Source organism: Chiloscyllium plagiosum, unplaced genomic scaffold (assembly GCF_037043375.1).
Source record: "Chiloscyllium plagiosum isolate Xiang-an unplaced genomic scaffold, Cpla_swu_hap1 HiC_scaffold_47, whole genome shotgun sequence".
NCBI lineage: Eukaryota > Metazoa > Chordata > Chondrichthyes > Orectolobiformes > Hemiscylliidae > Chiloscyllium > Chiloscyllium plagiosum.
Genome location: NW_028270185.1, coordinates 11,783,494 through 11,805,053, shown reverse-complemented (window position 1 = coordinate 11,805,053; position 21,560 = coordinate 11,783,494). Strand labels below are relative to the sequence as shown.

The 21,560-nt window shown below is 42.9% G+C and overlaps 1 protein-coding gene across 2 annotated transcripts in view; it reads left to right on the top strand.

The window, feature by feature from the left end:
- The window catches only part of clptm1 (CLPTM1 regulator of GABA type A receptor forward trafficking), a 63,810-nt gene that overhangs the window by 15,291 nt on the left and 26,959 nt on the right, over window positions 1-21,560 (top strand). For both annotated transcript variants that reach the window (XM_043680901.2, XM_043680902.2), the window contains exons 2-7: window positions 2,571-2,710; window positions 5,391-5,514; window positions 9,886-10,044; window positions 16,227-16,344; window positions 17,032-17,117; window positions 17,220-17,340. In XM_043680901.2, coding sequence (XP_043536836.1) covers window positions 2,571-2,710; window positions 5,391-5,514; window positions 9,886-10,044; window positions 16,227-16,344; window positions 17,032-17,117; window positions 17,220-17,340 — 748 coding nt within the window. The remainder of the gene's footprint in view (window positions 1-2,570; window positions 2,711-5,390; window positions 5,515-9,885; window positions 10,045-16,226; window positions 16,345-17,031; window positions 17,118-17,219; window positions 17,341-21,560) is intronic.

Below are 21,560 nucleotides of genomic sequence, written 5' to 3'. Positions count from 1 at the left end.
TTCAAAGAATTGGCATTAGCATCTATGATGTATCACCCTGAGTTTATGATCCCATAATTCAATGCTAGTTCTGACATTTATAAATGTTTGTTGCATATTATAAGCACCAAGCAGTTTTGAATTTTCTTTTCAGTAACTTTTTATGTTGCTTAATCCTTTTAGTTTGTGTTTCAGTGCAAAAGCAGGTTTTATTTTCGAACAAAAGCAGCACTTGCTGGAAAAGTTCCCGAAACATTAACTCAGATTTGTTTTCCCTGGAGCGTCGGAGGCTGAGGGGTGACCTTATAAAGGTTTACAAAATTATGAGGGGCATGGATAGGGTAAATAGGCAAAGTCTTTTCCCTGGGGTGGGGGAGTCCAGAACTAGAGGGCATGGGTTTAGGGTGAGAGGGGAAAGATATAAAAGAGACCTGAGGGGCAACCTTTTCACGCAGAGGGTGGTGCGTGTATGGAATGAGCTGCCAGAGGAAGTGCTGGAGGCTGGTACAATTGCAGCATTAAAAGGCATTGGGATGGGTATATGAACAGGAAGGGTTTGGAGGGAAATGGGCCGGGTGCTGGCAGGTGGGACTAGATTGGGTTGGGATACCCGGTCGGCATGGGCGGGTTGGACCGAAGGGTCTGTTTTCGTGCTGTACATCTCGATGACTCTGTGACTCCATGCTGCTCGATTTGTTGAACTTTTCGAGCAATTTTTGTTTTCCAGCATCCGCAGTTCTTTCAGTTTTTATTTCCAAACAAATTTGGCTCATTAATTTGATACAGTCAAATTTTTTTGAGCTGTTGACCATCGAAGGCAATAATGTTTCTTCTGTTCGAATATTGGATTGCTGAATATTGAGTTCTGAAAAAGGGTTACTGGACCTGAAATTTTGACTCTGATTTCTTTCCACAGATGCTGCCAGACCTGCTGAGCTTTTCCAGCAGTTTCTGGTTTTGATTCTGATTTCCAGCATTCACAGTTCTTTCATTTTATTTCATTTGTTTTTTTGAAAAAAGTCTTCAGGGTTAATAGGAGGTTTCTGGTGTTCTGAAATGATCTTGCATTTGAAATATAACTACTTGTTATGTAGAAAGTCAAGCGGCCATTCCGTGTTGAGCTAGCTACCACGGACAGCAGTGAAATATACGGCCAAATTGATTGTTCTACAATGTAGACAAAGAGAAACTCAACAGGACTAGCAGCATGTGGAGATGGAAGTGAGAATTAACATTTTCAGCCCAATGTAGATGTGCTTTGAAACTGGAGAGGGGTTGGAAAAGTGGGTTCTATGGGGTGGGGGGATGTCTGGGCAAAAGCAGGTGTTTTAGAAGATAGGTAAAGGAAGTTGTATTGGTTGGAGAGAAGTGACATAGATCCACAGTAGGTATTAAGAAGTGGGCTGCTCGGGGGCTCAGTGGTTAGCACTGCTGCCTCACAGCGCCAGGGACCCAGGTTTGATTCCAGCCTCGGGCGATTGTCTGTGTGGAGTTTGCATGTTCTCCCCGTGTCTGTGTGGGTTTCCTCTGGGTGCTCTGGTTTCCTCCCACAATCACAAAGATGTGCAGGTCAGGTGAATTGGCCATGTTAAATTGTCCATAGTGTTAGATGCATTAGTCAGGGGTAAATATAGGGTGGGTTCCTCTTTGGAGGGTCATTGTGGACTTATTGGGCCAAATGGCCTGTTTTCATACTGTGGGCAATCTAATCTGATCTAAAACAGCGTATTGGTCAACTATGTTGAAACCAGAACTATGTTGTTGATCTCCAGGGAGGACACAGTTCGTGGTCTCAAGTTATCAAACTCACTGTTAAATCCTGAAGGCTGTAAAGTGTGTAAATGGATGATGTACTGTTCTTCATTGGACACTGTAGGAGGCCTAGGGCAAATATAGGGCAAACTGTTTCTGTAGCTGTTAGAGTCGTAATGTTGTACAGCTTGGAAACAGACCCTTCGGTCCAACTCAGCAACTATGACCAGGTTGAAAATGTGTCGCTGGAAAAGCACAGCAGGTCAGGCAGCATCCAAGGAGCAGGAGAATCGACGTTTCGGGCATGAGCCCTTCTTCAGGCTCATGCCCGAAACGTCGATTCTCCCGCTCCCTGGATGCTGCCTGACCTGCTGCGCTTTTCCAGCGACACATTTTCAGCTCTGATCTCCAGCATCCGCAGCCCTCACTTTCTCCAACTATGACCAGGTTCCCAAATTAAACAGGTCTCACCGTCCAGTGTTTAGCCCAAGTCTTTCCTATTGATGTACTTGTCCAAATGTCTTTTAAATGTTGAGCAGATTGCTCTGGATGCTTCTTGAAGGATAATGCTGTTCCTGACAGCACGCAATTCTCTTGCTCTGCTTTAATATTGTCTGAGGGTGGGCGAAGCCTCAGTTTAACATCTCATCCGATAGACCTCCCACCCGGATGATCCATCTAGGTTTTCTGCCCAGGTCCGCAGAATGTGACTTGACCCCGATATTTTCTGATTTGTTTTATGCAGGCAGTTTCACGTTGTTCCGTCATTTTTGTTTATCTTTCCCTCATGGTTGAAAGTTTGCCCTTTTCTATGAGATGGCTGTATTTGCATTCTGCAGGTCAGCAGTGAAGTGGTGGCAGATGGGCAGGTCCAAGTATCAGAAGGAAATCGGGTCGAGACACAGCAGCCACAGCAACAGCAACCACAGCAGCAGCAACCCCCCAATGCCTGGCAAGTCATCAAAGGTGTTTTATTCAGGTGAGAGTCACATCGTGTTCAGAAATATTAGCTCCACTGAAAGGATTTCGTTCTGATTAAGTAGAACCAACAGGGTCAGCAGGTTCAAGTTATGAAAGTAGGCTTGTGAAATAGAAGGGTGATGGGTGCAAACTATTTCCTGTTGTGTGTGGGCGTTGATAACAAGGGGACATTATGGAGAGGTGGTGTGCTTCTAATGTCATGGGTTTAATAATCCAGAATGACTAAATTCATTACTAAATCTGGAATTGATAGCGAGTCTCAGTGATGATGACCATTGTCGAGGTTCAGTACGGGGAAGGAAATCTGCTGTCCTTACCTGCTCTGGTCTCCGTGAGACTCTAGATCCACAGTAATGTGGTAGTCTATTAACCGCTCTGCTAAGTAGCCTTGTTTGCTACTTGGTTGCGTAAAAGGTACAAAGCAATTGAAACTGGATATACCTCTGAGCGTTGACCTAGGTACTGCAAACATCTTAGTGTCACTGGGTCAGAATTCTGGAACTCCTTCAACAACGCTGCAAGTTTCCTGACACCACAAGAACTGCAGTGGTTCAATGAGATGACTCATCACCAACCTCTCAAAGGCAATTGGGAATGGGCAGTAAATGATGGTGCCATCACCAACTTCCAATGAAAAATGAATAAATGTTTTAAAAAAACTTTTCAGGGCACCCTTCTTCACAGACCAGTGGAAATTCAGATCTCTCCCTCCAACAAGGACATTTGGACATTTCAAAACTGGGGCTGAGAGGTCTGGTTTGAATAAGATAGTAGGAGTTCTGGAGTCTAGATTAGAGTGGTGCTGGAAAAGCACAGCAGGTCAGGCAGCATCCAAGGAGCAGGAAAATCAACATTTCAGGCAAAAGCCCTTCATCAGGAATGTTCTGGAAGCAAAGCTTTGTGTAGAGTTCAGATTCAGACCAACTGCAATCTCATTGGATGATGAAACAGGCCTGAGGGGCTGAATGGCTTATTGATGCTCCTGTTATGACAGACTTTTTAGAGGTTCAGTCGTCAAATAACATTTCAATCATCTATGGCTAATCCTGATAGAGGAGTGAAACGGAGTTAAAAGAAATTTTCCGTAGGTCATTGGAAAATGGAATGTCTTCCATTGTGGTAGCTATGTAATTTCAAATGCTACCAATTCCCTTTCAAAAAGATGAAAGAAAGTACATGAACTGATTTCAAGTTAGAACCGTAGAAAAGTTATGATGCAGAAAGTGGCCATTTGGCCTATTCAGCTACATAAACTAGCCACCCATTGTAATCCCATTTTTGACCACCTGGTATGCAGCCTTGCAGATTACTCTGCTTCAGGGGTCCGGATCCAGACTTCTTTTAAATGAGTTGAGAGTTTCTGACTCAAATCATAAAACTGGGTATTGAATCTGAAACCATCATCACGCTCATGTGCCCTGTAATCCTTCTACTGATCACCTTAAATCTATGCATCATGGGAATTGTCATCTCTGCGAGGGGCAACAGGCCCTGTTTGTCTCACTCTATACAAGCCCTTCAGTATGTTGTGTACCTTGAATAGACCACTCCTCACTTTCCTGTTCTGAGGAAACCAACCCTAGCACCGATCCAATCTCTTCTCATCGCTGCAGTTTACAAACTGCAGTCCTTGTAAATCTTCTCTGTAAGCTCTTTTTTGCTCTCGACTTCCTGTCCTTCCTGCGATGTGGTGACCCGATGAAGGAAAGCATTCCAAGTGCCTTCGTTACCACCTTATCTACTTGTCTTGCCATCCTCAGAGATATGTGGACATGCACTCTCACTTTCTGTGCCCTTCTCAATATCCTCTTGTTTGTTGTATATCCCCTCCTTGTTTTCCTTTGCCCAGAGACATAGCCTCACGCTTCTCCAACTACAGTCCATTTGCTACTTTTCCACCCATTCAAACAAACAAACGTACAGCACAGGAACAGGCCCTTTAACCCACAAAGATTAGGGAAACAGAGCTGAAGGATTTTATAAATAAGATAGAGAAGGAGAATGGTCACCTTCCCTCTATAAATGTGATAAACTAACAGTTGGATAGCTCATCGACGGTCACCATCAGAAGTTTGGACCAGGGAAATTTCATCCAGGTCAGCTCCCTTAGAAGAGGTATGAGTAGAGAAAGGACTGAGTTAAAACCTCCCACTAACCCTAACGTGTGACCTCCCATGGTCCAGCATATTCTCTGGTTAGGCAAAGACCTGGTCCTGATGTAGCTGGATCAGGGAGGTACAACTTGTAGCTTAGACTAGGAAAGTAGATTTGATATTCTTGTCAAGTGTTGAGTAGAATAGAGGGCCAGGAATTTGGGCTGAAGCCATCACAGCTGGAAAAAGCAAGATGGCCTGGTTGGCCAGGCCTTTGTGTTGAAAATGCCTGCTTCTAAAACGTCTCCCTCTTCCAGGCTGTTTCTAGTTATTAAAATTCCCTTCAGTTATCATTTTTAAATGTACTCTTCACAAAGCGAATTCCACTTTTCTATCTGGTGATTAATGTTTTGTCAAATGCACCTCAGTAATTCTCCTGGCCTCTTTGATTATCCTGATCTCAGTTGGAAGGGATTTTGCTTTTGGAAGGTGAGCTATTGCAGACATGGTGTGTTAGAGTTTTGCTTAAAGTCTGTTATTTTACTGAACGGTGACCTTTTTTAAAAAAAAAAAAATGTTTTTCAGAATTTTTATCATCTGGCTGATCAGCAGTTGGTTCCGCCGTGGAAGTGCACCCCCAGAGCAGAGCGATCCGACGGGAGTAGCGCGACAGCCCAGCCACAATCTTTTCCCCAAAGACACACTCATGGTACAGTAAAATTGCTTTCTGAATCATTCACCATAGCACTCCATCACCACCACCACCACAAAATAAACCTCTCACGGAGAATGCAAGTGTTTGCATCTTAGAGTGAAGTAAATTGCTTTTCAGTTGAAGTAAAGAGTTCGAAATCTTGAACTTAACTTCTGAAGCGTCTGGTGAACCTTTCCACCCATTTCTGTTTTTGTTTTGATCTCTGAAAGAGAACAAGGAAGAATTATTTAGCGAACATCCTTTGAGGACCCCAGAGCACCCAAAGCTCTTTACACCCAATGATTCCCATTTGAGGTCTAGTCACTGTAGCAATGTAGGATTTGCACATTTTGCAAGGATTTGCACATTACTAACTCCTGCAAGCAATGATTGTTTTCAGCAAGGTTGATAGAGCACAAAAAATAAATTTTTTTGGAATTTTTTAGAAATTTTAAAAATTTTGAGACAAAAAAACAAAAAAAAAAGCAAATAAAAAAAATTGAGCACAAAATTAAGTTCTTAACTTCTCTCCATGCCTGTGTGGGTTTCCTCCGGGTGCTCCAGTTTCCTCCCACAATCCAAAGATGTGCAGGTTTGGTGGATCGGCCATGCTAAGTTGCCCCACAGTGTTCAGGGCTGTGTAGTCTAGGTGCATTAGTCAGGGGATAAATGTAGATTAGTGTTGGAGAGTGGGTCTGGGTGGGTTGCTCTTCAGGGGGTTGGTATGGACTTGTTGGGCCAGTGGCCATGTTGTGGGGATTCTGTGATTCTAACTCATTTGAGTTGGTCTTAAACCTACAACTCAGGTGAGAGTACTTTCAGCTGAACCACGGCAGACACTGTGCCTTGTTGGACCCAGTGGTAGCATCATATGTTTAAGCCAAGAGCCCACACACTGAATTTACCTTAAAGCTAACTAAAGAAAGGTTGCTGGACTTGAAGCTTAAATCTGCTTTCTCTCTATAGATGCTGCCAGACCTGCTGAGTTTCTCCCACAGGTTCAGCAGGATCAGTGCTTAGACCCTGTTGAGTCTCATCTACATGTTGTTATGATTTACACTGAGACTGATCATTTTTCTAAAATGAAATTCAACTTTCCAATTAATATCTGATTATTCCTAGTCCTGAGGGTTTATTTCCATTGTTTTGTCCTTTTAGCCTCCAACTGGAGATTTATTCTTCACAATGAAGTAATTAATGGAAATCTCCCTCCAATGCAAACAGCTCCATTTTTAACTCCCCTCAAGTGTGTTCTTCCACTCTGTCTGCACATTTTCACCCACATTGTGGCTTGGAGAACCATAGAGACTTCTAGCTTCTAGCTGCTTGCTATCCCCTGGACCCTAGCAACCTGGCCTGTCTGTGATATTCAGTGAGATTTTAGGAAAGTCTGTCACCCAATAAGGTTGCGAATTAGCTATCCTTGACACCTCTGCCCTCTCATCTTAGAAGTTAATGTATAGTTCAAAGTGTAGCTCTTTCCAACCGAGCATCTTGAACACATTTTTTCTGGCCCTTTGTAAGCTTTCAGTCTGTCCACTCTCTGCTGCCATTCTTTCCCAAGTACCTTCTTCCTAGTCAAACAGTCTGTGAACTCTTTAATGTCTAATGACCAAGCCACCTGGGCTGGCTGTCAGACTTGGCAATAGTTTGTGTGACCCCCTTCATTTTACCTTAAACTAAAGGCACAGTCTGAAAGCCCAACAATCTTATAAACAATATAATTGTACCAATGTGATAAATATCCCAGTCTGTAGAAATTAATATAGTTTTTTTTCTTCTTCCTTGCATGCTTTCTCCCATTTACCATACTCTCGTTACTTATGCATTTGATACTTCATTTAACAACCTATCTAATCCTCCGATGACCGATGTGTTGTTCAGTTAGTATAAGATGCAATTGGAATAGTGCATTTATTTATTGGTATTGTTGTTGTGGAAAGTTTGCTGAAGGAACTCAGTAGGCGTAGCATCTGTGGAGAGAAAACACTTAACATTTCAAATCCGGGGACCCTTCAGTTGGCTTAAGACAGGTGTAGGGTATGGGCTCTTGGCTTAAGTCTTACATGAGGGTACCACTGATAAATGATGACTGCACAGACATGTCAATTTAGCTGAAATCTAGGAAGGATGTGATTCTAAGTGCTACAGATCGGGTCAAACTGTTGCTGTGAGAGAATGTTTTTTATTGCAATGGTTAGGCCAAATGCATCATTTTGAAGTAAGAACTGACTGCAACAGTTCAAGATAATGATCACCATCACCACCTTGAGCGCAGTGGGAGATGAGCAACAAAGGATGACCTAGCCAGCAATGCCAACATCCTGTAAATAAAAAGGGAAGCACTGTCAGACTTTGAAAGCAGTGATTGAACAAAAGGGAACGGAACTTTAAGAGAGTTCATCAACATTCTTCGTCCCAGCATCTAGCGTAAGATGCCCAAAGCCAAGGTTACATGATAGAAATTCGGTAGAAATAAAAAGCCAAGATGTTATGTTTAGGTGTAGAACCTTAGATCACAGTTGGAGTAGTGTGGATGTGCTGCTACTCTATATTATAAGATAGACCATGAGATTTGAGAGAAGGTGCATTTGAAGATTTGTTAGAATGACGCCAGACTGAGCCATCCCTTTTCCCTAAGGTATAAGTAGGTTTATAGATGATTTGATAGAGGTCATGAATGAACTTAATGCAATAGACATACAGATGGTCTTTCCACCAGAGACCAGAGCTAGGATCATAATACAAGGTTATCGGGGATAAATACAGTAAAGAGTTCAAGAGTATCAACTGTTTCATCCAGTGTGGTTAGAATGTAAAACGCTGAGCCACAAAGAGTAGTTGGGCTAACTGATGTTGATGTGTTTATAGGGAGCTCACTAAGCAAATGAGAATGAGCAGAATGACAGGTCATGTTGGTGGAGTTGGCAGGAGGTGTGTAGATAATAAACACAGGTGAAGCCTCGATCAACACATTCATCAATCTTCTGTTCTTTAGGGAAAGAGACTGTCAGGTATAATTTTGATAAATTATTTTTGACCCTTTAGTTCCCCTCTCGCCTTTTAGGTATTTTAATCGATTTGTTCAGCAATGTCATAACACACCTCTGGAGCAGTTGAGGCTTGAGCTTGGGCTTTCTGGCTCAATGCTACCAGCATGCCACAAGAGCCGTCCTTTCTCTGTATAATAAAAGTAGATAATGAATGGTTCAGTTGTTGTCTAATCAAGATCCTTTAGATGAACAGCAGTTTATGTTTCAGTTCTTACTTTTCTACATTGGACTAATGGCCTAGCTCTGTGTTACATATATTGGAAAAATAATAAAACTTGTATCTCCATTAACTTGTCAGTGATCCTTCAACAATTCCCATGCTGCTTTTTCTTTGCCATTCTAAGTGCTTTTGTCGACAAATGAATTGGCCCTTTTCTCGATTTCATTCGAATTTTACGTGTTTGAGTGTTCACCAGTTCAGTGGTGACGTGCAGATTAGATCAGAGAGTCATTTCTTAAGCTTAACTCATGGGATATAAGTGTCACTGGATAGGCATCAGTATTTACTGCCCATCCCTAATTACTCACGATGGGAAGGAGATGAGTTACCAGATGGAGCATAGAGGAGAGTGTTTTGCCTGTCACATCACCCTGTGGGTGGCACAGCGGCTCAGTGGTAAGCACTGCTGCCTCACAGCGCCAGGGACCTAGTTTTGATTCCGGCCTCTAGCCACTGTCTGTGTGGAGTTTGCACATTCTCCCGTGTCTGCATGGGTTTCCTCTGGATGCTCCAGTTTCCTCCCACAGTCCAAAAATGTGCAGGTTAGGGTGAATTGGCCATGCTAAATTGCCCATAGTGTTAGGTGCATTAGTCAGGGGTAAATATGGGGTCATTGTGGACTTGTTGGGCCAACTGGCATGTTTCCGTACTGTAGAGAATCTAATCTAGTCTAATCCAATCATGGCGAAGGAGCAGTACACCAAGTGTCAGTTTCCCAGTTTCTCCCTGTAACCCTGTGCATTCTTCCTTTTTAAGATAATAATGCATTCCCCTCTTGAATGGTTTGATTAGATGATCCTCTACCACACTGAGACAGTGCATTCCAGATATTAACCATTCAGTGTGTGAAAACGTCTTCCTCATTTTATCATTATATCTTTTATCAATAGTGTTAAATCTGTGCCCACTTGTTTTCCCTCCTTCTGCCAGCAGTCGTTTCTCCTTGCATACTTTGTCCACAGCCCAAATGATTTTGAACTCATCTGTCAAATGTCCTCTCAACTATCTGTTCTCCAAGATCACTGCAGAAATACTCACATTTCATCATATCTGCATTAATTGCTTTTCATTCCTCGTTATTTACATTAAATATCTCCTTCGTGATCCTTGCAGGACCTACGTGTTTATATCTCAGAGAATGAGCATTTCACAGAATTTAACGACAGTGCTCCACTTTTCTGGGAGCACTTCGACCTGGTGTATGGAGACTGGACGAGTGGAGAATCTGGGACAGGATGTTATGAACACTACGGAGAAATAGAAACAACTGAGGTATGAGAAAATGGCTTTTGACTGTTTCTTCAATCTGTTTTACAGTAAGAGTTTAAAGTCCTGGGAATTACTAGATTCAATCTGCTCGTTGGGCTTTGGACACCTACTGGGATGCTCACATGTGACATTGCGGCTGTTACCTGGTGGTACCTGTTCTTGCTGGCTTTGCCTTGGCTACAGTTGTGTTTCTTGACAAGTCGTGAGGCCTTGCGCCACCAAGCCACCCACCCACCCACCCAGACTGTTGTGATGTTGGTCACTGTTGAGCCCGTCAATCTTTTCTGTTCCTTTTTGTTTCCTTGAAGCTGCTGTGGATCAGGCATGAGGTTAACTCTTGGGTTTTGGGAGGGGAGGGGTCGAGGTGAAGGCCATGTGGAGTTCGGTGCCCCTTCTCCTGTTATGCCTCTGGCTCTGGGCCACAATCTGTGAGGGGTGTCCTGCAGTTTCCGTGAAGATCTTGGGCAGTGGTGCACATGGAGAGGGTTGCAAGTGAAAAGGCTGAGAATGGCCTCAAATCTGAGAGAGGGACGTATCGCATCAAATGATGCCTGTCAGATCAGGTTACATTCTGAATTACAGTGAATTACAATCAACGCTTATTGAGATATCTGGTCCCAATAATGATGCTAAAGTGAAAAGACTTTAAAAGGAGAAATGTTAGAAGTGGGCTCCCTGTTTTGTTATTAGGCTAATAGTCCAGATGTCTGAGAAAATAATACATTTATACCTTCAACTTGCATCAGATCTGATGAGTATAGAACATCGAACATTACAGCACAATTCGGGCCCTTTGGCCCTCGATGTTGTGCCGACCTACGAAACCAATCTGAAGCCCATATAACCTACACTATTCCATTTTCATCCATATGTTTATCTAATGACCATTTAAATGCCTTTAACGTTGGCGAGTCTACTACTGTTGCAGGAAGGGCATTCCATGCCCTTACTACTCTCTGAGTAAAGAAGATACCTCTGACATCTGTCCTGTAGCTATCACCTCTCAATGTAAACTATTATCACCTCATGCTAGCCATCACCATCTGAGGAAAAAGGCTCTCACTGTCCACCCTACCTAATCCTCTGATTATCTTATATCTCAATTAAGTCACCTCTCAACCTTTGTCTAACAAAACTGCCTCAAGTCCCTCAGCCTTTCCTCATAAGACCTTCCCTCCATACTAGGCAACATGCTCATAAAACTCCTCTGCACCCTTTCCAAAGCTTCCACATCCTTCCTATAATGTGGTAACCAGAGCTATATGCAATACTCAAAGTGCAGCCGCACCAAAGTTTTGTACAGCTACAGCATTACCTCATGGTTCCAAAACTCAATCCCTGTACTAGTAAAAGCTACTCCCCATCTTAACAACCCTATCAACCAGGGTGGCAACTTTGAGGGATTTACGTACATGGACACAGATGTCTCTGCTCGCTTACACAACCAAGAATCTTACCATTATCCCAATATTCTGTTGCCTGTTGCTCCTTCCAAAGTGAATCACCTCTCACTTTTCTGCATTAAACTCCGTTTGCCACTTTTCGGCCCACCTCTGCAGCTTATCTATGTTCCTCTGTAACCTGCAACATCCTTTGGCACGATCTACAATTCCACCGACTTTAGTGTCATCTGCAAATTTCCTAACTCATCCTTCTATGCTCTCATCTAGGTCATTTATAAAAATGACAAACAGCAGTGGCCCCAAAACAGATCCTTGCGGTACACCACTAGTAACTGAACTCCAGGATGAACATTTCCCATCAACCACCACCTTCTGTCTTCTTTCAGCCAGCCAATCTCTGATCCAAATTACCCTCAATCCCATGCCTCCGTATTTTCTGCAATGACCTATCGTGGAGAACCTTATCAAAGACCATGCTGAAATCCATAGACACCACATCAACCGTCTTTACACTCATCGACCTGTTTAGTCACCTTCTCAAAGAACTCAGTGAGGTTTGTGAGGTACGACGTACCCTTCACAAAACTGTGTTGACTGTCCCTAATCAAATTATTCCTTTCTAGATGATTATAAATCCTATCTCTTATAACCCTTTCCAACACTTTACTCACAACCAAAGTAAGGGTCACTGGTCTCTAATTACCAGTGTTGTCTCTACTCCCCTTCTTGAACAAGGGGGCAACATTTGCTATCCTCCAGACTTCTGGCACTACAGGAGCTGTATTCCTGTAGACAATGACGATAAAGATCAAAGCTAAAGGCTCTGCAATCTCGTCCCTGGCTTCCCAGAGAATCCTAGGTTAAATCCCATCTGGTCCAGGGGACTTATCTATTTTCACGCTTTCTGGAATTGCTAACATCTCTTTGTGAACCTCAATCCTGTCTAGTCTAGTAGCCTGTATCTCAATATTCTCCTCAACGACATTGTCTTTTTCCAGTTTGAATACTGACGAAAAATATTCATTTTGCACCTCTCCTATCTCCTCGGACTCCACACACAACTTCCCACTACTGTCCTTGATTGGCCCTAATCTTAGGTTAGTTCGTTTATTCATGACCTATAGAAAGCCTTAAGGTTTTCCTTGATCCTACCTGCTACGACTTCTCATATCCTCTCCTGACTCTTCTTAGCTTTCTCTGTAGGTCTTTCCAGATTAGCTTGTAACTCTCAAGTGCCCTAACTGAGCCTTCACGTCTTATCCTTACATAAGCCGCCTCCTTCCTCTTGACAACAGATTCACCCACTTCCTCCCTGCCTGTCAGGTACATACTTATCAAGGACACGCAGTAGCTGTTCCTTGAATAAGCTCCACATGTCAATTGTGCCCATCCCCTGCAGTTTCCTTCCCCATCCTGTGCATCCTAAATCTTGCCTAATCGCATTATCATTGCCTTTCCCCTAGTTATAACTCTTGCCCTGCGCTATATACATATCCCTTTCCATCGCTAAAGTAAACATAACCGAATTGTGGTCACTATCATGAAAGTGCTCACCTACCTCCAAATCTAGCACCTGGCCTGGTTCATTACCCAGTACCAAATCCAATGTGGCCTCGCCCCTTGTTGGTTTGTCTGCATACTGTGTCAGGAAACCCTCCTGCACACATTGGACAAAAACTTACCCATCTAAAGTACTCGAACTGTAGTATTTCCAGTCTATATTTGGAAAGTTAAAGTGCCCCATAACAGCTACCCTGCTACTCTCACTACTATCCAGAATCATCTTTGCTATCCTTGTCTCTACATCTCTGGAACTATTCAGAGGCCGATAGAAAACTCCCAACGGAGTCACCTCTCCTTTCCTGTTGGTAACCTCAGCCCATACTACCTCAGTAGACGAGTCCTCAAACATCCTTTCTGCCCCCGTAATACTGTCCTTGACTAAGAATGCCACATCTCCCACTCTTTTACCACCTTGCCTGTTCTTACTGAAACATCTAAACCTTGGAATCTGCAACAACCATTCCTGTCCCTGCTCTCTCCATGTCTCCGAAAGGGCACAACATTGAAGTCCCAGGTACCAATCCATGCTGCAAGTTCACCCACCTTATTCCGGACACACTTCAAACCACCTTTGTGGCTGCGGGTACACTCTTGCGATTTCAAAACCTTATTTCTGACCTGACTACTCTCAACCTCCTGGACACTGGAACTACAATTTTAGGTTCCCATCCCCCTGCTGAATTAGTTTAAACCCTCCCGAAGAGCATTAGCAAATATCCCCCCAGGATATGGGTACCCCTGTGGTTCAGGTATAGACCATCCTGTTTGTAGAGGTCCCACCTACCATAGAATAAGCCCCAGTTATCCAAATATCTGAATTCCTCCCATTCCTGTGGCCATGAGTTCAACTCCTCTCTCTCCCTATTTCTTGCCTCGCTAGCATGTGGCACAGATAACAAACCAGAGATAACAAGTCTGTTTGTTCTCGCTCTAAGCTTCTACCCTAGCTCCCTGAGTTTCTGCATTAAATCCTCAAGCCTTTTCCTACTATGTCATTGGTGCCTATGTGGGCTACGAGTTGGGGTTACTCCCCCTCCCCCTTAAGAATCCCGAAAACACAATCGGAGACATCGTGAACTCTGGCATTAGTTTTGTGGGTGGCACAGTGGCTCAGTGGTTAGCACTGCTGCCTCACAGCACCAGGACCCGGGTTCAATTCCAGCCTCGGGCAATTCTCTGTGGAGTTTGCACATTCTCCACGTGTCTGTGTGGGTTTCCTCCGACAGTCCAAAGATGTGCCATGCTAAATTGTCCATAGTGTTAGGTGCATTAGTCAGAGGGGAGTGGGTCTGGGTGGGTTGCTCTTCGGAGGGTCGGTGTGGACTTGTTGGACCAAATGGCATGTTTCCATACTGTAGGGAATCTAATCTAATTAATTAAATAAATAAATCATTAAGTTTTTAAAATTCATTAATGCGATATGGGTATCATTGAGAGTCCAATATTTATTGCCCAGTTAAGAGTCAAACACATTGCCCCCATGGGTCTGGAGTCAGACCGGGTAAGCACGGCAGATTTCCTTCCCTGAGTGAGCCAGATGAGTTATTACGACAGTCCACGGTGGTTGCATTAGACTAGCCTTTTATTCCACCTTTTTTTGTTGAATTTGAATTTCACCATCTGCCTTGGTGGGAGTAAAACCTGCGTCCTCCACTCATTCGCCTGGAGTTCTTGATTGCTAATGCAGTGAGATTACCACTAAACCATTGCTTCTGTGCTTTCATTTAATATTGGCAGCATCTGCTGCTGAATTTTTCATGTATTCATGTGACACCCTTGTCTCTTTTTAAGACAAGATACAAATGGGAGTTAAATTTTGGAAAGAGCCTTTTTCTTTCCTGCTTTGCTTTTTTTTTGCACTGTCTTGTGCCTCTGTATTAAGTTTTGTTTCTCATCTGTTTGACATCTCCTGCTTCCTGCTACTAAATGAGTGGATTCATTTCTTCCTTCTCGCCTGCCTTGTTTACAGTTTCTCAGGTGGAGATTGGAGAGGGTTGCAAGATATTAGAGAGAATGGTAGTCTTGAATCTGGAATTACCAATGTCTGCTGCTGAGAGCATTGTATCCTGAGAATAGGAATAGGTCATTCAGCCCCTGGATCCTGCTCCACTCTTTGATTTATACCAAAGCTGATGTGCATCTATTATCTCTTTTCCTATCATTGGTCCATATCTGTTATTAACTCCCCTAACAATGTAGTCATCTCAGTCCTAAATCTAAAATGTCCTGACATCCTCAACTGTTTAGGGGAGAGAGTTCCCAAATTTGTTACCCATTGTGCTTACAAATTAAAAAAAAACTTGATGTTGCTCGTAAATGACAGGGTGTAATTTTAACGAACTATTTACATTCTTGGTTTTCTCCCCACCAGAGAAAACTGTTTCTCTGTATGTACCTTCTTGATGCTTTTAATGTTAGATGTGTCTCAACTGGGTAATCCTCTGTCTCCCAGATCCTAGGAACACAGCCAGGTTTTTCAACTTCCCCCCACTCGCCCCTGCCCCCCAATCAACTGTCCAAGGACTTTGAAAAGGGGTTAACAATTCCTCATTATATTGAGGTGATGTAGAATTTTGTGAGTCGTGATTGGTGATATTCTGTCAATGGTACAGTCACTCTTTGAGTTCTATGTTTGCAGGCTAATTGCTACGTTCAGATGTGATTAAAATGGTGATTTTTTTAAAAATTGTAATCTCCAAATAGAATCCCTACAGTGTTGAAGCAGGCTGTTTGGCCCATCGACTTCATACTTATCCGAAGAGCATCCCACCCAGACCTGACCCCTACCCTATCCCTACATTTCCCATGGCTAACTTACGCATCCCTAGACACTATGGGCAATTTAGCATGGGCAATTTAGCATGACCAATCCACCTAACCTGCTCCCCTTTGGATTGTGGGAGGAAACTGGAGCACCTGGAGGTAATCCACGCAGACACGGGGAGAATTTGCAGGGTCCACTCACTATCGAGGGTAGAATTGAACCCGGGTCTCTAGTGCTGTGAGGCAGCACTGTTAACCACTGAGCCACATTGTTGAATAATAGGGAATACAGTGCATTGTTGAAACAAATTTGTCTTAGTTTTGAAAATTAGCAATAAATTGAGTATGTTGTGATATCGGTTGGTGTTAATTAGGCTTCAGTATTCGCCATCATTCGGGATTTATTAGAGTTGCTAAATGTAAATCTGAAAGTAACACTCACTATTTCTGTTACAGCACATGAAATCCAATGGTTCCATGTACATTCACATATATTTCACCAAGAGCGGGTATCATCCCGATCCAATGAGGAAAGCCCAGTACAGACGCCTGGCTACAGTGTCAACAACAAGAAGTAAGCCAAAGTACATCTTCAATTTGTGGAGGGGCCGGTGTTGGACTGGGGTGGACAAAGTCAGAAGTCACACAACACCAGGTTATAGTCCAGTGGGTTTATTTGAATCACAAGCTTTTGGAGCACTGCCCCTTCATCAGGTGAGCTTGTGAACTTGAAAGCTTGTGATTTGTTTGGCCTGTAACCTGGCGTTGTGTGATTTCTGACTTTGTCTACCTTCAGTTTGGGGGAGATAGTGACACAGTGGTATTATCATTAGATTAGTAATCCAAGCATCCTTTTTTTCTCCCCTGTCTGTTTTTCTGTGTGTGTGTAAGGAGCAGCGTGCAAGGGGATTAGAATTTTAACAATACTGATACATGCTGTTGGCTCATAATTGTTTACCTACATCTATAGGCTGTTTGTTTGTAATAAATAGTAATTCTTAAGTGTAGTAACCAGGTCCTTGCTTTTCTGTCAACCTGTGTCTAAAACACAGGTCAGTTGGAAAATTGCGACTCTTTAAAATCTGTACATTTTGTGACGATTCTGGAAACAGTGAAGCTTGCTTTCTAGTGTGGTGCACCCCCAGTGAGGTTTGACGATGTGTTTGGGAAGCCCAGGAAGGTTTGCAAATCAGTCCTGGTGCTGTGCCTTTCAGGAGTAACCCAATGTCTCTTGGTTAACCAGTTGTCCGTCCCTCCCTAGTGCTGAACAAGTACAAGAGGAGGAAGTTTCAAAAGACAAAAAATCTTCTGACTGGGCAGACGGATGCTGACCCTGAAATAATTAAGGTATGTTTGTAAGCTTTTTTAATATATTTAAAGCTCTATTGTGAACGTAAATATTAAAAGTTGTTTAATGATGTTATCTGCATATTCCTATTTCATTTGCAGCGAGCTGAGGACTATGGACCCGTTGAGATTATTTCCCACTGGCATCCAAACCTCACAGTCCACATCGTAGATGATCACACAGCGTGGTCAATGGGAGCAGTACCACCTCCATTAGACCAGTGTAAGTGGATACTCATTGCCCCTTGTCCTTCCGTGAGTCAATTTTGAGTGGAATAGATAGAGTCAATAGCCAGAGACTTTTCCCCAGGGCAGGATTGACTGGTACGAGAAGTCATAGTTTGAAGATATTAGGAGGAAAGTATAAAGGAGACGTCAGAGGTAGGTTCTTTACGCAGAGAGTTGTCAATACATGGAATGCGTTGCCAGCTGTGGTGGTGAAAGCAGAGTCATTAGGGACATTTAAGCGACTGCTGGACATGCACATGGATATCAGTGAGTTGAGGGGTGCGTAGGTTAAGTTACTATATTTTACATTAGGATTAAACCTCGGCACGACATCATGGGCCAAAGGGCCTGTTCTGTGCTGTACTTTCCTATGTTCTAATTTTCTTCCTTTTTCAAAGTGTTAGAGCAGTTAGCAACTGTGTGGTGAAATGCAGTTACCAATGTAATGTGAAGCCCAGCAATGTACCCTGTTTCTGCACCACCTTGGCAATGTGTGTGTCTTAAGGACTTGCCCCTTAAACTAAAGCAGACTTATATAGTAGCAATAGTTCAGTTAGTGAACTGCTGCTGGGTTTGCTTTTTTAATAATGATTTCCCTGCTAGCAGTGGGCAGAAGGGTGAGATTTAACTGCTTATTGAGAAACTGTGTAGCCTAGTCTAGAATAAAATTGGCCGCTGCTTAGCAAAATCATATATTTTCAATAATGAAAGAAGTAAGTTGCATCTGTGTAGCATCTTTTTTGCGTAGAAAGAGATCCACTACACTGCTTGGAGTCACAAGTGGAAATTATAATGTTGAGCCAAAGAAGCAGGCATTAAGACTGTTGAGCATGAGCTTGGACGGGAAAGTGAGTTTCAGAAGGATTTTAATATAGAATGTAAAGTAGAGAAATTTAGACAGCGAGTTTCAGATCTTTGGGCTTCATTTGTTTAAGGCACAGCCACCAATGATGAAATGAGGAGCAAGTGAGATGATCCTGAAATGGAGAGCTTGCTTGGAGTGAGGGTGGGGGAAGTGACAGAGATCAAGACGGGCAAGACTTTGATAGGGCTTGTGTGGAGGGGGATGAGAGTTTTATATTTGCACTGGGAAGACTGAGAATGGATGGGTAAATCTCCAGTGGCAGTCTGAACATGACTGAGTTATGTGTTGAGTTAGTAGTTGAGGGCAGGTACTATTACAGATGTGAAAGTAGGCGAACTGGGAGATATGGATATTGAATCGACTTTGATTTGAGATTGAATAAGAAGTCATAATTTCACACAGTTCAGTTTAGCGTGTGACGAGATCTGGATGGAGTTGGTGAGACTGCAGATTTCAAATGTGTTGGTGGGAATGATGCATTTGGATAAGTACAAAGTGAATCAAGTGAGAGCCGGTCCACTCTGCTGGCCTGTGGAGGGGTGTGGTTCGGTCAACTATATCAAAGGTTGTAGGGCAGACAAGGAAGGATATTGCACACTGATCATAGCTGTCATGGAAACTGTGTGATTTCATTTGGGTTTTTTTCAATATTTTAATAGAGACTTGATTGGAGAGATTCAAACTGGAAGACATGAATATAGAAAGTTTTTAAAATTAATTTTAGAAGCATGGTGCATTCTGAAGATTGTATTCTGGTTAAATTCTTAGACTTAAAATTAATTATATTGTATAGCACAGTAGAAACACTACCTATAGAGTCATGCAGATCAGAAAACTTGCATCTTTCAGATAAGCCAATCACCTGGACATTATCCCACAACTAGCAGTGTGATGCTGCTGTGTAGAGAGTGGCCATTGCGCTTGCAACAGTGACTGAACTTTAAAGTGCTTAATTGGTTACAAAATGGTTTCAGGTGCCTTAAGCTAGCTAAAGGAATTTGTAAATAATTGTATGTTTATTTCATTCTGTTTTATTCCAAGTCTGGACTGAGTCATAGAGATCCAAAGCACAGAAAAAGATCCTTTGACCGATCACGTCTGCAGTGGTCAAAACAACCACCCAACTATGCTAACCCATCTTCAAGCACCTGACCCATAACATTGTATGTCTTGCATTGCACCTGCACATCTAAATGCTTATTAAATCTTATGAAAACTTCTGCCTTGACCATCCTTACAGGCAATGAGTTCCAGTTTCGTACACCCCTCTGGGTGAAAGAGTTTTTCTTACACCCCCCCTGTAAGCCTCCTGCCCCTTCCCTTAAATCTGTGCCACAGATCGTTAATCCCTCTATCACAGGGAAAAGTTTCTTCCTGTCTACTCTATCTAAGCACCCCATCATCTTAGACTTTGCAACCATATCCCCTCTCAATCTCCTTTACTCAAAGGAGAACAGTCCCAGTCTGTCCAACCTCTCTCCATTACTGAAACTCTCTAGCCCAGGTATTATTCTGGTAAATCGCCTCTGCATCCTCTCCAGTGCCATCACATCCTTCCTATAATATGGATTCCAGAACTGCATACAGTACTCTCGCTGTGGCCTAGCCAATGTTTTATGCATTCCAGCATAAGCTCTCTTTTAAACTCTCTGCCTTGCATAGTAAAGGCATGTCAGTTGGTTCATAGAATTGGCAAATTAAAAAGAGTTGTGGTGCTTACTAGTCCCTCATCTTGTATCTTCTTGAACTTTTCATGTTTATTTATGTAACTCTGTTTAAAAGTCATTATGGATTGTACTTCCAACTCTATTTTGGCCTTTGAAGAATTTGCACTTAAAAATCGTCCTCCCAAATTCTCCCTCATCATCTTTTGCTGATCTTAAAGTCCCTCTAATTCCCAACTTGTTGACTGATTTCTTTTCCTGTTTGCTGTATCAAAATTTTGCTTTATGGATCATCCAGTTAATTATCCTGCTGACCATGTCCACTCTGGTGAAAAGCCAGTTTCTGTAATCTCTCCTTTATAATCGTCCTCTTTAAGATCATTTCAATGTATCGCTTCCACATCAACTCTATGGCTAAAATCAAACACGCAAAATCTGGGCAGGCTGCTCACTGAGATCTATTTTTCTGGTTTGTTTTCTTGCTGTTCATTTTTGAAACCTAAGGTTAAATGTAGAAATATAGAAACATAGGAAATAGGAGCAGGAGTAGGCTATTTGACCCTTCGAGCCTATACCACCATTCAACAGGATCGTGGCTGATCATGCAACTTCAGTATCTACCACTCACGCTCTCCCCATACTCCTTGATCTTTTTGGCTGCAAGTGCCACGTCTAGCTCCCTCTTGAATATTCCTGATGAACTGGCTCCAACAGCTTTCTATGGTAGAGAATTCCTCAGGTTCACAACTCTGAGTGAAGAAATTGTTCCTCATCTCAGTTTTGAATGGCTTACCCCTTATTCTGAGACCGTAACCCCTAGTTCTACACTTATTCCCCAACGTTGGGTCTATTCTTCCTGCATTTAGCCTGTCCAGTCCCAATCAGACTTTTACATGTTTCTATGAGATCCCACCTCATTCTTCTCAATTCCGGTGCGTACAAGCCCCACCAATCCAGTCTTCTTTCATATGTCAGTCCTGCTATCCTAGGAATCAGTCTGGCGAACCATCACTGAACTCCCTCATTCGTAAACATGTCCTTCCTCAGACTAGGAGACCAAAATTGCGCACAGTACTCAAAATGTGGCCTCTCCAAGGCCTTGTGTAACTGTAGCAAAACATCCTCCCTCTGATACTTAAATCCTCTTGCTATGAAGGCTATCCTGTCATTAACTTTCTCCACCACCTGCTGCACCTGCATGCCAACCATTAGCTGACTGTTTCACCATGACACCCAGGACTCCTCACACCTCACCTTTTCCTAAACCACCACCATTCGGATAGTAATCTGCCTTCCTGTTTTCTCGACCAAAGTGGATTACCTCACAGGTATCCATATCGCATCGAATTTGCCAACTCAACCAGCCAGGCCAAGTCACCCTGCAGCCTCTTAGCATCCTCCTCACAGCACCCACTGCCACCCAGATTAGTGTCATTTCCTGAGTTGTTAAAATATAAACTTGTGCTCCCACTCGTAATCATCAGTCCCCTCCATTTCCATGCACTTAGTGTTCCATGGATAAAGAAGGATAAGTCAACCAGATTAGTGTTGTGTGACCCCTTTTCTGGTTTCATGTTGCTGATTGGTCCCTTGATCATTAAATAGGGGATTAACTTGCTATACCTATGTATCCAGTGGCTGGTCCCAGAATTGTAAGATTAAAACTTCATGATCCGTATTGCGTTT